At 42.3% G+C, this 17651-nt stretch overlaps 1 protein-coding gene across 13 annotated transcripts in view; it reads right to left on the reverse strand.

Moving 5' to 3' along the window:
* The window catches only part of SCAI (suppressor of cancer cell invasion), a 166576-nt gene that overhangs the window by 18365 nt on the left and 130560 nt on the right, over positions 1-17651 (reverse strand). For 8 of the 13 annotated variants that reach the window (XM_051837831.2, XM_008273310.4, XM_051837874.2 and 5 more), the window contains 3 exons: positions 5419-5491; positions 1741-1914; positions 1441-1541 (listed from right to left, as the gene is read on the reverse strand). The exons of 1 other annotated variant lie outside the window; for it this stretch is intronic. In XM_051837831.2, the coding sequence (XP_051693791.1) occupies positions 1441-1541; positions 1741-1914; positions 5419-5491 (348 nt within the window). Of the gene's footprint in view, positions 1-1440; positions 1542-1740; positions 1915-5418; positions 5492-17651 lie in introns of those variants that run through there. 4 more of the 13 variants (XM_070056857.1, XR_011382101.1, XR_011382083.1 and 1 more) reach the window with 3 other exon arrangements.

Consider the following 17651-nt stretch of genomic DNA (forward strand, 5'->3'; position numbering starts at 1 on the left):
TGGTCAATATCATTACTGAACCATGAAATGCAAGTTGAAACCATCAGGTACACTTACATATCCAAGAAAATGGTCATAATTAAAGTCTGACAATATCAAGTGCCAACAAGGATGCAAAGCAACTTTCAGACTCTGTTCGGAGGAGTCAAAAATGGTACAACCGCTCTGAAAAAAGATTGCAGTTTCTTATAAAATGAAATACATTGCTACACTATGATCAATATACAGAAAGAAATAAAAATAGCAAAATATACTTTTTTTTAAAAAAAAGGATTTATTTATTTATTTGAAAGTCAGAGTTACAAAGAGAGAGGAGAGGCAGAGAGTAAAAGAGAGAGAGGGAGAGAGAGGTGTTCTATCCACTGGTTCACTCCCCAATTGGCCGCAAAGGCTGGAGCTGTGCTGATCCGGAGCCAGGAGCCAGGAGCTTCCTCCAGATCTCCCATGCAGATGCAGGGGCCTATGGACTTGGGCCACATTTTACTGCTTTCCCAGGCCACAGCAGAGAGCTGGATTGGAAGTAGAGCAGCCGGGACTCAAACCAGCGTCCATATGAAATGCTGGCACTGCAGGTGATGGCTTTACCTGCTATGCCACAGTGCCAGTCCTACAAAATGTACTATTAAGTCAAGCAAAAAACTTGAAAACACTCCACAAAGGAGAACACAGAATAACACACAGAAGTTGTCCAACCTCAAGAGCAATCTGGAATGAAAATAAAAACCACAATGATTTACCACTTTACAATGCCAGATTCATAGAAAATATGAACCATGACTGCACCATTGTAAGGAACGACTGGGGAAATGGCAACTCTCAGACACTGCTAGCTTGAGTGTCGGCTGGTGTGGCCACTTTGGAATACAGGTTGGCATTAGGTACTCAAGTTGAAGATGCTTACTCCCTTTGGCCTTGCAATCCCAGTATTAGGCATATTTCTCCAGAGAAAATCTTTCATATGACCATCAGGAAATTGATACAAGAATTTCACAGTGGCATCATTTACAGAATAATAAAACACCAGCAACAACCCAAGTGTCCATTATCAGTGGAGCAGATAATTTGTGATGTATGGTCAAACAACGCCTCATATAGTCAGAGCTTCGTCTCAGGAATATCATACTGACTGAAAAAAAGCAATGTGGATCCATCAATGTGCAGTGTAGAAATTCAAACAGGTGTGGCGAAACTATTCACAAGAGATAAACATAAAGTTGAGGATGACAGCTGGAGCTGAGAGGACCGCAGTAGTGACAGTGGACCACTTCTTGAGTAGGATGCAGGTCCTCAGAGTGTTCCTTATGCCATCTTTTCACCAGACACATTGATTTGCAAGCATTACTCTGGATCTATTCAAACTTCAACATAATTAAAATACAATACATGATTCTTAAATAACCAAAATGGTAAAATTTGTCTTTAAAAGTATTCTCTGCCTACCCGAAAAATCTTGTGCATCCGCATGGTAGCTGAACAAAAGATAAATCTTGTGAGAAGCAAGCGAAGAAATTCATCTCCAAAAAACTGGAGGAATGCCTGATCTGCAAAGAGGAGAAAGGTGACAGTAAAAGGCTGCTTGCACGGAAGTAACAACTCAGAGGGGGAAGGAGACTGCAGGAAAGCCTCTCGACTCCCCTGCCTGGGATTAACACCTTCACAAGGCCAAACAACTTAAAATAAGCAACGATTATAAGCCATTCTAATACATCTGGTAAGTGTGCAGTTAGATTAGTAGGGTACCTATTGAACGTGAATGTGTCAGTAGCTGTGCAATATCGCGGTTGATTTTTCGAAGATATTCTTGACACTTTTCCCACAGGCCTCTACGCATGCTTGACAATCCAGAGACAAATAGGAAGGCCATTAGAGGATTGTTCAAAAAGAGAGTGAAGAGGCTACCTCGTTGAGATTGATCTGTAATAACAAACACGTTTTATATATATAGACAACAGTTTTACAGAAGAGATACATATGAGGAACATTTAATACACTGATTGAGGTAGAGAGTTAAGACCTATATCATTAAATCATAATGCAACAAAACAAATTCTGCATTAAACTTTAAAATCCACCCAGAATGTCACTTTCTGCTAGGCAAACTTAAAAATAACTGATTCCTAATGCTCTATCTGTAGCCTAGACCAAATTCCTTAGGTCTAGCATTGTACTATCCCACAGTAGCTAGTGAATATTTAGAATGTGACTGCAGCCCACTGTAAATACACACCAGATTTCCAAGCCTTAATATGCAAAGACATGCTGTTAACACCCATTTCACCTCTTTCTTTTTACTTTTTAAATGGAGGTTCCACCAGACAACTTAAGTTACTGCACTCAGTCTAACTCTTAGCAGGGCCTCAAACTCAGAATGTCAACAGTTGAAAGCAAATTCTTTCCCTTTTGTTCTCTAAAAACACACTTCTCTTCAAATATCACTATTTCTACCAGTAACGCAGTCAGAGATCTGGAAGTCTATTCCTACTGCCTTCCTCTCCCACACCCAGTGCACTGCCAGTCCTGTTGGTCTATGGGCTCAGTGTCTTTGGAAGCCAGCTACTCAGCCATTCCCCTAGCTCTGGCTCCCCCCATTTCCTTATTTCCAATCGATGCCCTTTCTAATTCATTCTCCACGGGTTAAGTGGAGAGTTTCCATGTTACTCATTGATTCAAAAATCTTTTGCTGTTTTCCCATTAGTCTCTACTTAAACAGCTTAACAAATCTTAAAGGGGTGTTATCACTTTAGGCCACAATTCTAAACTCTACTCTTTGGCCAGAAGGAACTACTTTAATTGCTGTAAATGTTCCAAGAACTCTCTTACCTCAGGCTCATAGCAGGTGCAATTTCTCTGCTGGAATCTCTTGTTCAGGCTTTCCCCCTCTCCCATCTAATCCTAAATGTCCTTAACGTCCACTTTAGATGTTGTCCTGGCCCCTTCCTTCACCCTCCCTGCCGGTCAGGAGTTCCTAGTAGTGTTTGTGTACCTCTGCCTAGGAGACATGGACAGCACTGCAGGAAGTGGCTGCTAGGCTGTCTCTGTCTCCCTGGAGACAGGAGGATGCGTGAGGAACAGAACTGTCAGGGCAGAGTGCCTAGCTCCGGCATCTAGCATAATACTTGACAAAACAAGTGTTGAGTAAATGTTTGTTAATTGAATGAAGTAACTCCTGGCTAATGAGAGAAAAACAGGCACTAGGTACCAGATGTGCAAGAAGCTTGTCGGGCATTCCAATTAGTTCTTCTGACCAGATAGAGGGTCAATCCCTTTTGCAGAGGTGAATAGCAATAATGCCTATTTGAATAAATCCAAAATGTTTAGCACAAAAGAATTTCCCATCTGCTTATATAATTAAACAATTCATTTAAGGTAGTATAGATCTATGTTTTATAGCACAAAGATCGGATACTGAACCAAAAAATGTTAAGGAACTATACTACAACTAAGCATATTAAAAACAAGGATAGCCGGGCTGGCACTGGGCACAGTGGGTTAGGCTGCCACCTACAACTCTGGCATCCCACATGAGTCTCGGCTGTTTACTTCCGATACAGCTGCCTGCTACTGTGCCTGGGAAAGAAGCGAAAGATAACCTAAGTGCTTGAGGCCCTGCCACCCACGTGGAAGTCGGGTATAGAGTTCCAGGCTCCTGGATTTGGCCTGACTGAGCTCTGGCCGTTGTGGCTATATGAAGTAAACCAGCAAATAGAAGATCTTTCTCTCTCTGTCTCTCCTTCTCTCTAACTCTGCCTTTCAAATAAATAAAGTAAATCTTTAAAAGCAAAACAAAGTGAAACAATGATAGCACATATTGAGTACTTACGGTGTACCTACCATTATTGTATCAGGTAGGTAATATTATTATTTCGATTGGATAGATGAAGAAGCTGACAGACTGGCTGAGTAATTTCCCAAGGTCAAAAAGCTAGTAAGTGGCTAAACCAGGGTTCAGTTCAACCAGTTACCGCCAAAGTCTGTGCTTTTCTCCTCGAAACAATCTTCAGACCAAATAATCTTGGTATTAACCATTTGACCACATAATTTTAAGTACAGCTCCATTAAGATAGAACAGACTGGTAGCAAAAAGTACTCTTAAAAAACTGGAAGGGGTTGTACTGCGCCAGAAAAGCTAGCAGGATAACAAAATCTCAAAACAGGAGGATTTGCCATTGTTTTGAAGGTAAGTTCTATCCCTTAGTAATTTGACTCTTAGCTCTGTGAACTTACTATTTCTCCATGTTTCTCCCTGGGAAACAGGAGAACTTACCTTCAAACAACGGGAGAATCTCCAGCTTCTCTCAGGCATTTACTTCCTGTGTCAAGCTATGTCAGCAGACGGGCTTCTGGCTGGTAAGCGGCAGTAAAGTGCCGTCTCCCACAGACATCAGCACTATCCAGTCAGGGAGATAGTGAGACAGTGACAAGGACTGCTAAGACGGCACTACGGCTTATTTAGTATTTCACCTACTAAATGGCGGGGAGCTCAATGGTGTGTGTCACCTTGAAGGACAATCCACTGAGGACAAAATTTTAATTCTCAGCCATTGGAGAAGTGGCCAAAACACTAACCTGTCTGGCAGGCAAACCATAGAAGAGGTTCTTTTATGCAAGAAGTACAAGTAGAACGTGAATAAAAGAAACTCTTTAAGTTGTGCCAGTTAGGATATCCTAACTCTTATACTCAAGCTGAGAAGTTTTCTAGACCAGTCATCTTCTGGTCTTAGAAGGTGCCTATACTATATAATCAAAAGATCTAGTAAATCGGCCGTTGCCGCGGCTCACTAGGCTAATCCTCTGCCTGCGGCGCTGGCACCCCGGGTTCTAGTCCTGGTTGGGGCGCCGGATTCTGTCCCGGTTGCTCCTCTTCCAGTCCAGCTGTCTGCTGTGGCCTGGGAAGGCAGTGGAGGATGGCCCAAGTGCTTGGGCCCTGCACCCGCACGGGAGACTAGGAGGAAGCACCTGGCTCCTGACTTTGGATCAGCGCAGCGTACTGGCCGTAGCGGCCATTTGGGGTTGAACCAATGGAAGGAAGGCCTTTCTCTCTGTCTCTCTCTCTCACTGTCTAACTCTGCCTGTCAAAAAAATAAAAAATCTAGTAAATCTACATTACATGGCCGTGGCAATTCAGCCAAAAAAACAACTATAAAACAAATTTCAAAGTATATAAATCAGGAGATCAATAGCAAGGAACAAGACCATCTTTCTCAGGGGCAAATTATCTCAAAGCTTAACAGCACCGAATGAAAGAACTCCAGTTATTGTGAAGGCTTCAGGGTGTTTTTCATTTTGACACCTGCCACATTAAACATCAAAAACTCACATGTGATCATTATGGGAGGAAAAACAAAGATCAGTATTATTCAAAATGTAGACAGTGGTTATTAGCGACCTATGAGGACACCAGGTAATGAGGGAACATACCTTGTAAAGCTTTTGGATATGCTGTAGGAGAAAGCAAGCACACTAGGGGCTGTCCAAACAAGTTTGTGAAGTTCTGTAATATACAAGAATTTAAAACTGGCATTAAAGACCTACCAAAAACCGTTTCTTAGAAATTTTCCAAAGCACATCATTTGCATAATGACTGGGCCCGTTAATTCAAGAGTAGATACAGAAACATCAGTAAGAGTTGGAGACTGCCATTCATATACAATTACCATGCCTCGTAGGCTCTCTTAAAGGTTTTCAGTCAAAACAATAAAGTAAGTGATCAACTGATTTTTCAAATAAGGGCATCTATATGTTGCTGCAGGGAGAAATCATGTCGCTGTCTCCACAGACTCTTCCAGTGGGCAAGGCATACTAGTGCGAAAGAGCAAATGTTCCAAGATCTAGGATCAGGCTCTCAGCCTCCAAGGTGCCCAAAGTGATTTCCAGGCAGGTGAAGAATGGATCCATCTCTTAGTGTGGCTCATTGCAACTGTTCAGATAGAATGATGCATAAAACTGTAATGTCAAGGTGTTAATTTAATTTAATGAAAATTGCACTAACATTCAAACTACAACTCTGCATAATTAAGGCTATCCTTTCTCTAAGGGTAGATCAACATGAGAAGTAAAATCATAAATTGTTTGTTAAAACAACAAGAAAGATAACACTCCTGGAAGTAAATTTAATAAGAAATGAAAAAAATAACTATAACATACTCCTGAATGACAAAGATGAAGACTTGAACAAATGGAAAGAGATATTATGTTCTTAGAGATGAATCCATTCTAAAATGTCATTATACCAATCTATTAAAGTTTGAATCAATCTCAACAAAAATAACCACAGATCTTTTTTCCCCCTACAACTACAAAAGGTAAATCTCAGGTTCATGTAGGAAAATTAATTATCCAGGAAGACTCTAAGAAAAGCAAAGATGGAGAACTAGACTCATCAGATATTATAATACACTTTAAAGCCTCAGTAATTAAAAATACATGGCACTGATTCAAGGGTGGATTAGAATCAATAATCCAGAATTAGACCCCCAAACATTTAGGACTTCTGTATATATGATAAAGGTAAAAACTCAAATTGGTCAGGAAAATTGGATAGCCATCTAGAAAAAAAGGTGGTTCTCCTCATCTCCCACCCCCATATACTAAGATAAATTCCAAATACAGCAAAGATTTAAATGTAGAAAATTAAATAAAAGTGGTAAAAAAAATATAGTAAGAGACCTGGAAGATCTTCCTATTATGATGAACTAAGATTAATAAACCTAGTTATTATATACAAGTCAAAAGCCTGTGCATAGTGAAATACAGCTTAAACTAATCAAAAAACCCAAATGATGGGGCTGACATTGTGGCACAGTAGGGGTGAAGCTGCCACCTGTGACACTGGTATCCCATCTGAGCACCAGTTCAAGTCCTGGCTGCTTCACTTCTAATCCAGCTCCCTTTAATGCGCCCAAGAAAGCAGTGGAAAATGGTTCAAGTACTTGGGCCCCTGCACCCACATGGAAGACCCAGATGAAGTTCCTGGCTCTTGGCTTCAGCCTGGCCCAGCCCCAGCTGTTGCAGCCATTTAGGGAGTAAACTGGCAGATGGGAGATCTCTCTCCTTCTCTGTCTCTCCGCCTCTCTCTGTAACTCCACCTTTCAATAAATAAATCTTAAAAAAAAAAAATACAATGATGAACTGAAGACAATGTGAAACTCACATTCTAAAAGATTAACCTCAATATATAAAGAGTTTCTCCACACACATAAGAAAACAACCTACTGGCCCAATAGAAAAGGGGGTGGAAGATAACAGAACTCACAGTAAAGAAAGATAAATGGTTCACATATATGAAAAGATGATCAACCTTACAGATATTAAGAGAAAAATCAAGGCTATACTGAAAATACTGCTTTTTTACCTGTCAGTTAAGAAACAATTCCAGAAGTTTAAGACTGTACACTGTTGGCAAGAATGTGGGACACACACACTCAAAGGTAGACGGCAGGAATATAACTTAGTACAAACATATTAGAAAACAATTTGGTTGTATCCATTAAATTCAAATGCACATGTGATTAACACAGAACTTCCAAAACTGGGAACGCTGCCTGCACATAACACTCTCTAACCCAAAAAATAACAAAAATTCAGTTGTTCCTTGAAGCACTGTTAGCAATAGTGAAGGATTGAAAACAACTGAATAACCATTCGAAAATACAGTGAAATATGCAGCTATGAGAAAGAAATGAGTTCTTGGGTTTGGCTATCGCAGTGCAGTGAGGGAGCTTGCACTCCACACGGGAGTGTCTGGGGTTAGTCCCACCTTCGCTTCCAGTCCAGCTTCCTGTTAATGTGCATGGGAGGCAGCAAGTGATGGTCAAAGTACTTTGTTTGCTACCACTAATGTGAGACATCTGGAAGAGTTCCCGGCTTCTGGCTTCTGCCACGGCTGTTGCATGTATCTGGGAAATGAACCAGTGGATGGAAGATCTTTTCTCCCTCTCTGTGTCTCTTTCTCTGTCACTCTTTGAAATAATAAATAAATAAATACTTAAAAAAAGTTCTTTATAAAAATGATATGAAAGATCTTATTTCTTATTAAATGCAAGACAATACAGAAGTGTACACAGGATGCTACCATCATTTACATAGCTAAGAAAACTAACAACTATATATATGTTTTGTTTTATATATGCATTTGTTATAATGCCTTGAAGGATAAACAAGAAACAGTCAATAGTGATTCCTGACAGGAAGAGATGGGTGAGAAGAGATTTCACAATATAGGTTAAGCAGGTCCATCACTGTGATGTAGCGGGTAAAGCCGCCGCCTACAGTGCCGGCATCTCATATGGGTGCCAGTTTGAGTCCTGGCTGTTCCACTTCCAGTCCAGCTCTCTGCTATGGCCTAGAAAAGCAGTGGAAGATGGCCCAAGTCCTAGGGCCTCTGCACCTGCGTGGGAGACCTGGAAGAAGCTCCTGGTTCCTGCCTTCGGATCGGCGCAGCTCTGGTCGCTGTGGCCAATTGGGGAGTGAACCAGTGGATGGAAGACCTCTCTCTCTGCCTCTCCTTCTCTCTCTGTGTAACTTTAACTTTCAAATAAATAAATAAAATCTTTAAAAAATCTATATATATAGGTGAAGCCTCCCTACTGTAAAAATCTGAAATGCTCTGAAATCCAAAACTTTTGAATAGTGACAGTTTGGGATCTGGAGCATTTTCAGATAGTTCTAAAAAAGAACATTGATTTCCCAAGCTCTCCTTTTCCTCTGCTTTCCTAGCTAGCCAACCACTTTCTTCTGACTTCTTTCTGTTTTTTTTTTTTTAAAAAACAAAACAACTTTATTTTCATCTAATTGAAAGGCAGAGACAGAAAGAAATCTTCCATTTGCTGGCTCTTCACCAAATGCTTGCAACAGCAGAGCTGGGCCAGGTAGAAGCCAGGAGCCAGTAACTCCATCCTGTTCTCCCATGTGGGTGGCAGGAGTCCAGACTTTTGAGCCATCATCTGCTGCCTCCCAGAATGCATTTGCAGGAAGCTGTATTGGGAGTGGAGTAGCTGGTTCACAAACCACACACGGGGAATGCGGGTATCCCAAATAGTAGCTTAAACCCACTGTGCCACGATGGCCACCCCAGACTTATTTTTTAAATACTGTGTAGAGAAGAGTCAGCACAGTAGGCACAGGCTTTGAAAGGTTTGCTTAGTAGCTGACCATTGGTCGGCTTCTGAACACTTAGCTGAGGGGAGGGGTCACACGATTAGCAGAATTGGCAGGAGAGGTTCACCTTGCCTAGACTGTGCAGTCCAGATGGCGTAGGCTGAACCTCTGTTTTCCTTCTAGGAGGCTGACATTTTGATGTGAGCCTGGTAGAGCACCCACATGACCAGTTCCCAATAAAAACCCTGGACACTGAGTTCCTAACAAGTGTCCCTGGCAGACAATATAATCCGTGTTATCACAGCTCACGGCTGGGGGATAAAGTGCATCTTGTGGACTCTGGGACAGGATGACCGCGACAGGACCCTCATGAGTTTGCACCTGGTTTTTTTCTCTACTTCATCCAGGGACCTTTCTCTTTTGCTCATTTCGCTCCAACTCCTTTTACTGTAGTAAGTCATAGCAGTATGACCATATGCTATGTCCTGTGGGTCTTTCAGCAAATCAATGGACCTGGGAATTATTTTGGGTCTCCTACTTGGGTGGCAGAGGTTCAAGTATTTGGGCCACCTCCCGCTGCCTTCCCAGGTGTATTGGCAGGAAACTGGATCAGAAGCTGGATTACAAGCATGGCAGCCAGGACTAGAAATCATATCTAACCATTTTGCTGAATGGATAGTTACGCTAGATAGTTACAAATAGTTGGGTTTTTTTTGGGGGGAGGAGTGATTCCTTTGGATTTTCTAAATATAAATCACACTATCTACAACTAATGATTTTTTTCTCGCTTTCTGAAATTTGTATCTATTATTCCTGTTTTGTTTCTCCTTTCAGAAGTCTGAACAACTTTTGTTACTGTTTTATTTTAAGAATGTTATAGAACTCTTGTCAAGACCAAAACAAGTGTGTGTGTGTGTGTGTGTGTGTGTGTTTTTTTTTTGACAGGTAAAGTGGACAGTGAGAGAGAGACAGAGAGAAAGGTCTTCCTTTGCTGTTGGTTCACCCTCCAATGGCTGCCGCGGCTGGTGCGCTGCAGCCAGCGCACCGCGCTGATCCAATGGCACGAGCCAGGTACTTATACTGGTCTCCCATGGGGTGCAGGGCACAAGTACTCGGGCCATCCTCCACTGCACTCCCGGGCCACAGCAGAGAGCTGGCCTGGAAGAAGGGCAACCGGGACAGACTCCGGTGCCCTGACCTGGACTAGAACCTGGTGTGCTGGTGCCGCAAGGTGGAGGATTAGCCTAGTGAGCCGCGGCGCCGGCCCAAAACAAGTTTCTATCACAATAATAGCAAGTATTGCTTTTTTTCTTGCCAAGTTTCATTGCAAATACTATCAGTGTTCCTAAGTATAAAGTTGGGTATTAAATACAGAAGTTCGTCTCAGAATTTGGTGTTCTAGTTAAGAACAGACACTGAATTTTATTACATTTTACAAAATGACTACAGATACGCAGTGAGTTTTATTTATCCTTATGTCACAATATTAATATTGCTTAATTTTCATATATTTAGCTTTAATGCATGATTCAGATACTCTTTTGGCAGATATTCTGATAATAAGTCTATTTCTATTTACTAGTATTTTATTTAGATTTTTTTTTACCATATACTACCAAGCTAATCAGGGTAGAGTTGTGTGTGTTTTTAGTGTGTGTGTGTGTGTGTGTGTGTGTGCTATTTTATTTTTAGAAATACTGTCATTTTATAGTCATTCCTACCAATTACTGAATACTATCTGGTTTCTGATAGGCTTCTTAGCTCCTAACCTATAATCATAACAATCTTATAAATATCACTACTGGTAACCTATTTTATTATTATTATTATTATTTTTAAAAAGTTTACTTATTTATCTGAAAGCAGAGTGGCAGAGACTTCTTCCATTTGCTGGTTCACTCCCTAAATGCTCACAGCAGCCAGGGTTAGGCCAGGCTGAAGCCAGGAACTCCATTTGGTCTCCCATATGGGTAGCAGGAACCCAGGTACTTGGGCATCATTCACTGCCTCCCAGGAGCATTAGCAGGAAGCTGGATCTGAAGCAGAGAACAGCTGAGTTGAACCAGGCACTCTGATACAGGATGCAGACGTCCCTGGCAGCAGCTTACCCTGCTGTGCCACAGTGCCTGACCCCACAAGCTATTTTACAGAGAAGGAAAAAGGCTCAGTGAATCCAAGGATATACTCAGGCAGCACAAGTGTGAAGCAAGACCCTTCCCTTACACTTTACACAAAAATCTACTCAACATGGATCTAAGACCTAAATATACGACCCATACTATCAAATTATTAGGGAACATTGGGGAAACTGCAAGACATTGGCACAGGCAAACAGTTCTTGGAAAAGACCCTAGAGGCACAGGCAATCAAAGCCAAAATTGACAAATGGGATTACAACGAATTGAGAAGCTTCTGCACTACAAAACAAACACTCAGCAAAGGGCAGAGGTAACAGACAGAATGGGAGAAATTATTTGCAAACTATGCAACTGATAAAGGATTAATAACCAAAATATATAAAGAACTCAAACTCAACAACAACAAAACAAACAACTCAGTGAAGAAACGGGCAAAGGATTTCAAATCAAAGCCACAATGAGGTTTCACCTCACCCCAGTTAGAATGGCTCTCATACAGAAACCAACAAATAACAAATGCTGGCAAAGATGTGGGGAAAAAGGCACCCAAATCCACTGTTGGTGGGAATATAAACTGGTGCAGCCACTATGGAGGACAGTATGGAGACACCTCAGAAATTTGAATATAGACCCACCAAATGACCCAGCCTTTCCACTCCTAGGAATTAACCCAAGGGAAATGAAATAAGCATCTAAAAGAGTTATCTGTACCCCCATGTTTATTGCAGTTCAATTCACAATAGATAAGAAATCAACCCAAATGCTTGTCAATGAAGACTGGATAAAAAAATTATGGGATATGTACACCATGAATTACTAAACAGTGGTAAAAAAAAATGAAATCCTGTTGTTTGTAACAAAATGGATGAAATTGGAAAACATCATACTTAGTGAAATAAGCCAGTCCCAAAAGGACAATGTCACATATTCTCCCTGATCTATGGTAACTAATAGAACACTAAAGGTAAACTATAGAAGTGAAATTGACACTTTAAGATGCAATGATGTTGAACAGCCCTTGCCTTGACTGTTGAGGGGAAGTTTTTTTCCTCATACTATCTGTTGAACTCTTTACTTAGTATAGAGTTAATCTCATGAGTATAAAGTTTATACTTTATACGTGGCTCAATAGGCTAATCCTCCACCTTGTGGCACCGGCACACCGGGTTCTAGTCCCGGTCGGGGCACCGGATTCTGTCCTGGTTGCCCCTCTTTCAGGCCAGCTCTCTGCTGTGGCCCGGGAGTGCAGTGGAGAATGGCCCAAGTACTTGGGCCCTGCACCCACATGGGAGACCAGGATAAGTACCTGGCTCCTGCCTTCAGATCAGCACGATGCGCCGGCCGCGGCAGCCATTGGAGGGTGAACCAACAGCAAAGGAAGACCTTTCTCTCTGTCTCTCTTTCTCTCTCACTGTCCACTCTGCCTGTCAAAAAAAAAAAAAGTTAATTAAAAATAGATCTTAGTGAAAAACAAGAATGGGAAGAGAAGAGGGAGGGGAAGAAGTATGGGAACGCAGATACAGTGGGAAGAATCACTATGTTCTTAAAGTTGTATTTATGAAGTGCATGAAGTTTGTATACCTTAAATAAAAGGTTTCTGGAGAAAAAAAAAGAAAATGAAAAAATAAAAAGTAGCAGGTAAAAATGCACAAGATGCAAAATAAGTTCTATAGTTTCATCAGATGGAAAGTACTACATATGAAAACACAGCACAGAGTACAGTTAACAGCACAGACTTTACAGCAAAATGCTGTTTGTCCCAACTTTGGCATATACTAGTTCTGTGTATGACCTTCAGCAACTTAACTTTCATGTGCCTTCCTTTCCTTATCAGTAAAATGAGAATAATAAAAGTACCATATTGGGTTGTGTGAGGATTAAATGTGTATACATACAGTGCATGGCACCAGTAGTCCCGATATAAAAATTACCTGTCATGATTATCTAGAAAAATAAAGTAAGAAAGGTACCTAAAAAGTGTTGAGGAGGGCTGGCATTGGGGCACAGCTGCTTAAGCCAATGCTTGCAATGCCAACTTTCCATATTGGAGCACGGGTTCAAGTCTCTGCTGCTCAGCTTCCAATCTAGCTCACTGCTAATGAGCCTGAGAAAGCAGCAGATGGCGTAAGAAGTACTTGGGTCCTTGCCACTCATGTGGGAGACCCAGAGGAAGGTTCTGGCGTGTGGCTTCGCCCTGATCCAGTCCCATCTACTATGACCATTTGGGGAGTAAACCAATAGATGGGAGCTCTTTCTCTCTGTCTCTCCCTCTCTCTCTTTACCTCTTACCAATCAAATAATCTTTTTTTAAGAGCTGAGGGGGGATACATTTTTTAAAAAATATTATTTGAAAGGCAGAGATACAGTGTGTGCGGGAGAGAGGGAGAGGAAAAGGAAGAGGGAGAGGGAGAGGGAGAAGGAGAGGGAGAGGGAGAGGGAGAGGGAGGGAGGGAGGGAGGGAGGGAAGGAGGGAGAGAGGGAGATCTTCCATCTCCTGCCTCACTTTCAAATGGCTGCAATGGCTGGGTCTAGGCCAGGATAAAGCCAGGAGCTTCTTCCAGTCTCCCACATGGGTGCAGGGGCTCAAGTCCTTGGGCCACCTTCTGCTGCTTTCCTGGGTGCATTAACAAGGAGGTGGATCGGAAGTGGAGCAGCTGGGATTGCATGCCCCAGCACTCAATGCCAGCATCCCATATGGACACCAGTTCCAGTCCCAGCTGCTCTACTTCTGATCCAGCTCTCTGCTATGGCCTGGGAAAGCAGTAGGTGGCCCAAGTGCTTGGGCCCCTGCACCCTCATGGGAGACCTAGAAGAGGCTCCTGGCTCCTGGCATCCACAATGGAATGTTCTTAAAAGAACCACACAGAACTTACAAAAGTGAAAAACACCATAACTGACATGAAACTCAACTGGCAATTTAACAAGTTAGACAAAGATGAAGCAAGAATTTAGAAACAGCTAGGTTCAAATAAACTATACAAACAAAATGATGGAAGAAAATACAGACACGAGCTTAGGAGATGTGGAAGACATAGTGCAATGTGTACCACACGTATTTAATAAGAGTTCCCGAAGGAGAGAGGCTAGGATGGAATCATATTCAAAGAGATGGGGCCAGTGCCGTGGCTCACTTGGTTAATTCTCTGTCTGCGGCGCCAGCATCCCATATGGGTGCCAGGTTCTAGTCCTGGTTGCTCCTCTTCCAGTCCAGCTCTCTGCTGTGGCCCTGGAAAGCAGTGGAGGATGGCCCAAGTGCTTGGGCCCCGCATCCACATGGGAGACCAGGAGCAAGCTCCTGGCTCCTGGCTTCGGATTGGCGTAGCTCCGGTTGTAGTGGCCATTTGGGGGTTGAACCAACAGAAGGAAGACCTTTCTTTCTGTCTCTCTCTCTCTCTCTCTCACTGTCTAATTCTGTCAAATTAAAAAAAAAATTAAAAAAATATTCAAAGAGATGATGGCAGAGAACTTCCCAGCAGTACTGAAAAACTCTAGCTTATCAACTTAAGAAGTCCCAACTTTGGCAAGTACCAAGGGGCTAAGCCAAACCATCGCAATAGAACTACAGAATGCCAAGAGCACAGAGAATGTCTTTCAAAACAGCAAGGAAAGGAACGAGAGTGAGGCTGATGGGCAGAACCAGAACCTCGTTGTGGACCTTTTAATAGAACGGAGCAATCTGCAGACGTCACAGACTTCAGGAAGAGGCTGTTTACATAAATATGCCTGTTTTTACAAACATGGAAGTCATGTTCACTGGCAGGGATCCAGCTGCTATAAATATTTAAGTGCTCAAAAGGATTTGCTTCCAAGGAAAAGACAGCTGAATCAAGGGCATTTATTTTTTTTTAACTTTCACTACTATTACATTACTAAAGGTAAGGCCAATCAACTTGCCTGGTTTATCTCAAAGGAAATCTAAGAGTCACATAGAGGCCACTCCTGTCACACAGCTCTCGGGAGTAGTTCAATCACTCTCCTCCAAAACAGGGTTCAGACTAGTGTGCAAATGAAGCAATGAAGCAGACTGGTTCTGGGAACATCGGTGAGATACTGAACATCCAAAGGGAAAGTTTCTTTAAGCATGAAGGAAGGACAACAGGGCCTTCAATTAATCAACCAACATAAGAGACACAGGTAACAAAGATATATGCATATAGGGGCTACGAAAGCAGCAGAAGATGGCCCAAGTGCTTGGGTCCCTGCTCTCATGTGAGAGACCCAGATGAAACTCCTGGTTCCTGGCTTTGGTTGGCCCAGCCCTGCCAGCTGTGGCCATTTGGAGAGTGAATCAGCAGATGGAAGATCTCTCTCTGCCTCTTCTCTCTGTAACTCTATCTTCCCAATAAATAAATAAATCTTATATAAACATACATATATGTATACGTATATGTATATACATATAAACACACACACATTTCAGAAAGAGACGACATGTTGGTAACAATTACATTCCAGTCAGAATAGTTATATTTTATCTGGTAAATGTGACAGCCCATGTTATAATACTGACATGAATTACCTGGTTTGAATGAGACAAGGCCTGGCTACACCCTTGTTGTTTTCAACCTGTTTGCTAGACTGCATTCTGAAATGGCAAAGACAAGTAAGGATGACAATACTGAGGAAAGTCACGAACACGAAAGGCACAGACCGCTGGCATCCCATAGCAGTTCTCTGCCCACTTCCGATCGAGCTCTCTGCTAATGCACCTGGGCAGGGAGTACAAGATGGCCCTAGTGCTTGGTCCCCGCCCACATCTGGGGGAGACGGGGTGGAGTTCCAGGTACCTGGCTTCTGCCTGGTGGAGCCCTAGTCATTGCAGCCACGTGGGGAGTGAACCAGAAGATAGAAAATTGATCTTTCTCAGTCCTCCTTCTCCCTCTAACTCTGCCTTTCCAACAACTAAATCTTTTTTTCTTTAAAGGTTCATTTATTTAGTTGAAAGTCAGAGTTACATAGAGAGAGAAGGAGAGGAAGAGAGAGAGAGGTCTTCCATCTGCTGGTTCACTCCCCAGATGGCCACAATGGCCTGAGCTGCACCGATCTGAAGCCAGGAGACAGGAGCTTCTTCCAGGTCTCCCACATGGGTGCAGGGACCCAAGTACTTGGACCATCTTCTACTGTTTTCCCAGGCCATAGCAGAGAGCCAAATTGGAAGTGGAGCAGTCAGGACTAGAACTTTTGCCCATATGGGATGCTGGCACTGCAGGCGGCAGCTTTACCTGCTGTGCCACAGCACTGGCCCCTCCAACAAGTAAATCTTGGAAGGAAGGAAAGAAGGGAGGGAGGGAGGGAGGGAGGGAGGGAGGGAGGGAGAGAGAGATAGATAGATAAATAGATAGATACAGGCAACCCCAAAAAGAAACAAATCAATGCAGAAGAAAATAGACAGCAGGCAGGGAGAAGGATTTTTAAATGATCACCGATATTCTCAAAGATAAAAAGCAAGATAATTATAAATGTGTGATACAGGTATATGTGTGTATAATAGGTATATGTCTGTATATAAAGAAATACTGGATGCTGGAAAACATTGCACCAGTCTTCCAAGTTTAGAAGGGAAATAATTTCTAACCTGTACCAAAGCCATCATTAAAATATGAGAGTAAATGAGAGACACCTGCAGAAGCTATTTAGATCACAGTCACCTTTCTCAGGAAGACGCTGTGCCAAAATAAGACGGTGAAGCCAGAGAGAAGACAACACCAGATTCTGGAGCAGAGTAGCCAATACAGCAGAGCCGCCAGGATAAGAATGAGGGAGATTCTGCAATGAGGGCTGTGTAGCACCAGGGAAGGGCACCAGGCCAGGTGCTCTACCCCGCAGACAACTCACCTCAAAGACAAACTAACTAAGAGACCAGCTGTCTAGGCGAGCTGGAAGAAGATTCAGACAATTCATGAGAGGCTGGGTAGGGCTGCTGATAAGTTCAGAAAAATAACACGGACGGAGAAGTAGTTATTTCAGGAAAAGTGCAAATTGCATATGAAAGGACAAGTAATCAGAGTTTACTGGTAGCTAAGTTCCTATAAGCGTTTTACAGTTATAATAACATAAGCACAGATATTCAGTTAAGATTATATGGATAATATTATCTTTACCAAAATCATCTATTGTGTAGATAGAAGTATGGAAAGGATACAAACTTGAGTGGAGAATGGGAAAAGGAAATAGAGCTGCACCTCTCTTTCATAGCAGGAAATCAACTCATAATGCCGAAAACTGATGAATCAAGAACTATCAATCCTAGCATATTATTTAGAAAAATGGTGGATACACATCAAAGTAAAAATCAAAACAATCAGCAAACAAGCATGGAAGTTTTGGCTGCTGGGAAGAGGCAAAGAAGGGCAGGCAGGAGAGCAGGAGACAACTGGTTTCAGACAACCTCGAGGAACATCCTGCCCACATGTCTCT

The sequence above is a fragment of the Oryctolagus cuniculus genome, chromosome 1 (genome assembly GCF_964237555.1).
Source record: "Oryctolagus cuniculus chromosome 1, mOryCun1.1, whole genome shotgun sequence".
NCBI classification, from domain to species: Eukaryota; Metazoa; Chordata; class Mammalia; order Lagomorpha; family Leporidae; genus Oryctolagus; species Oryctolagus cuniculus.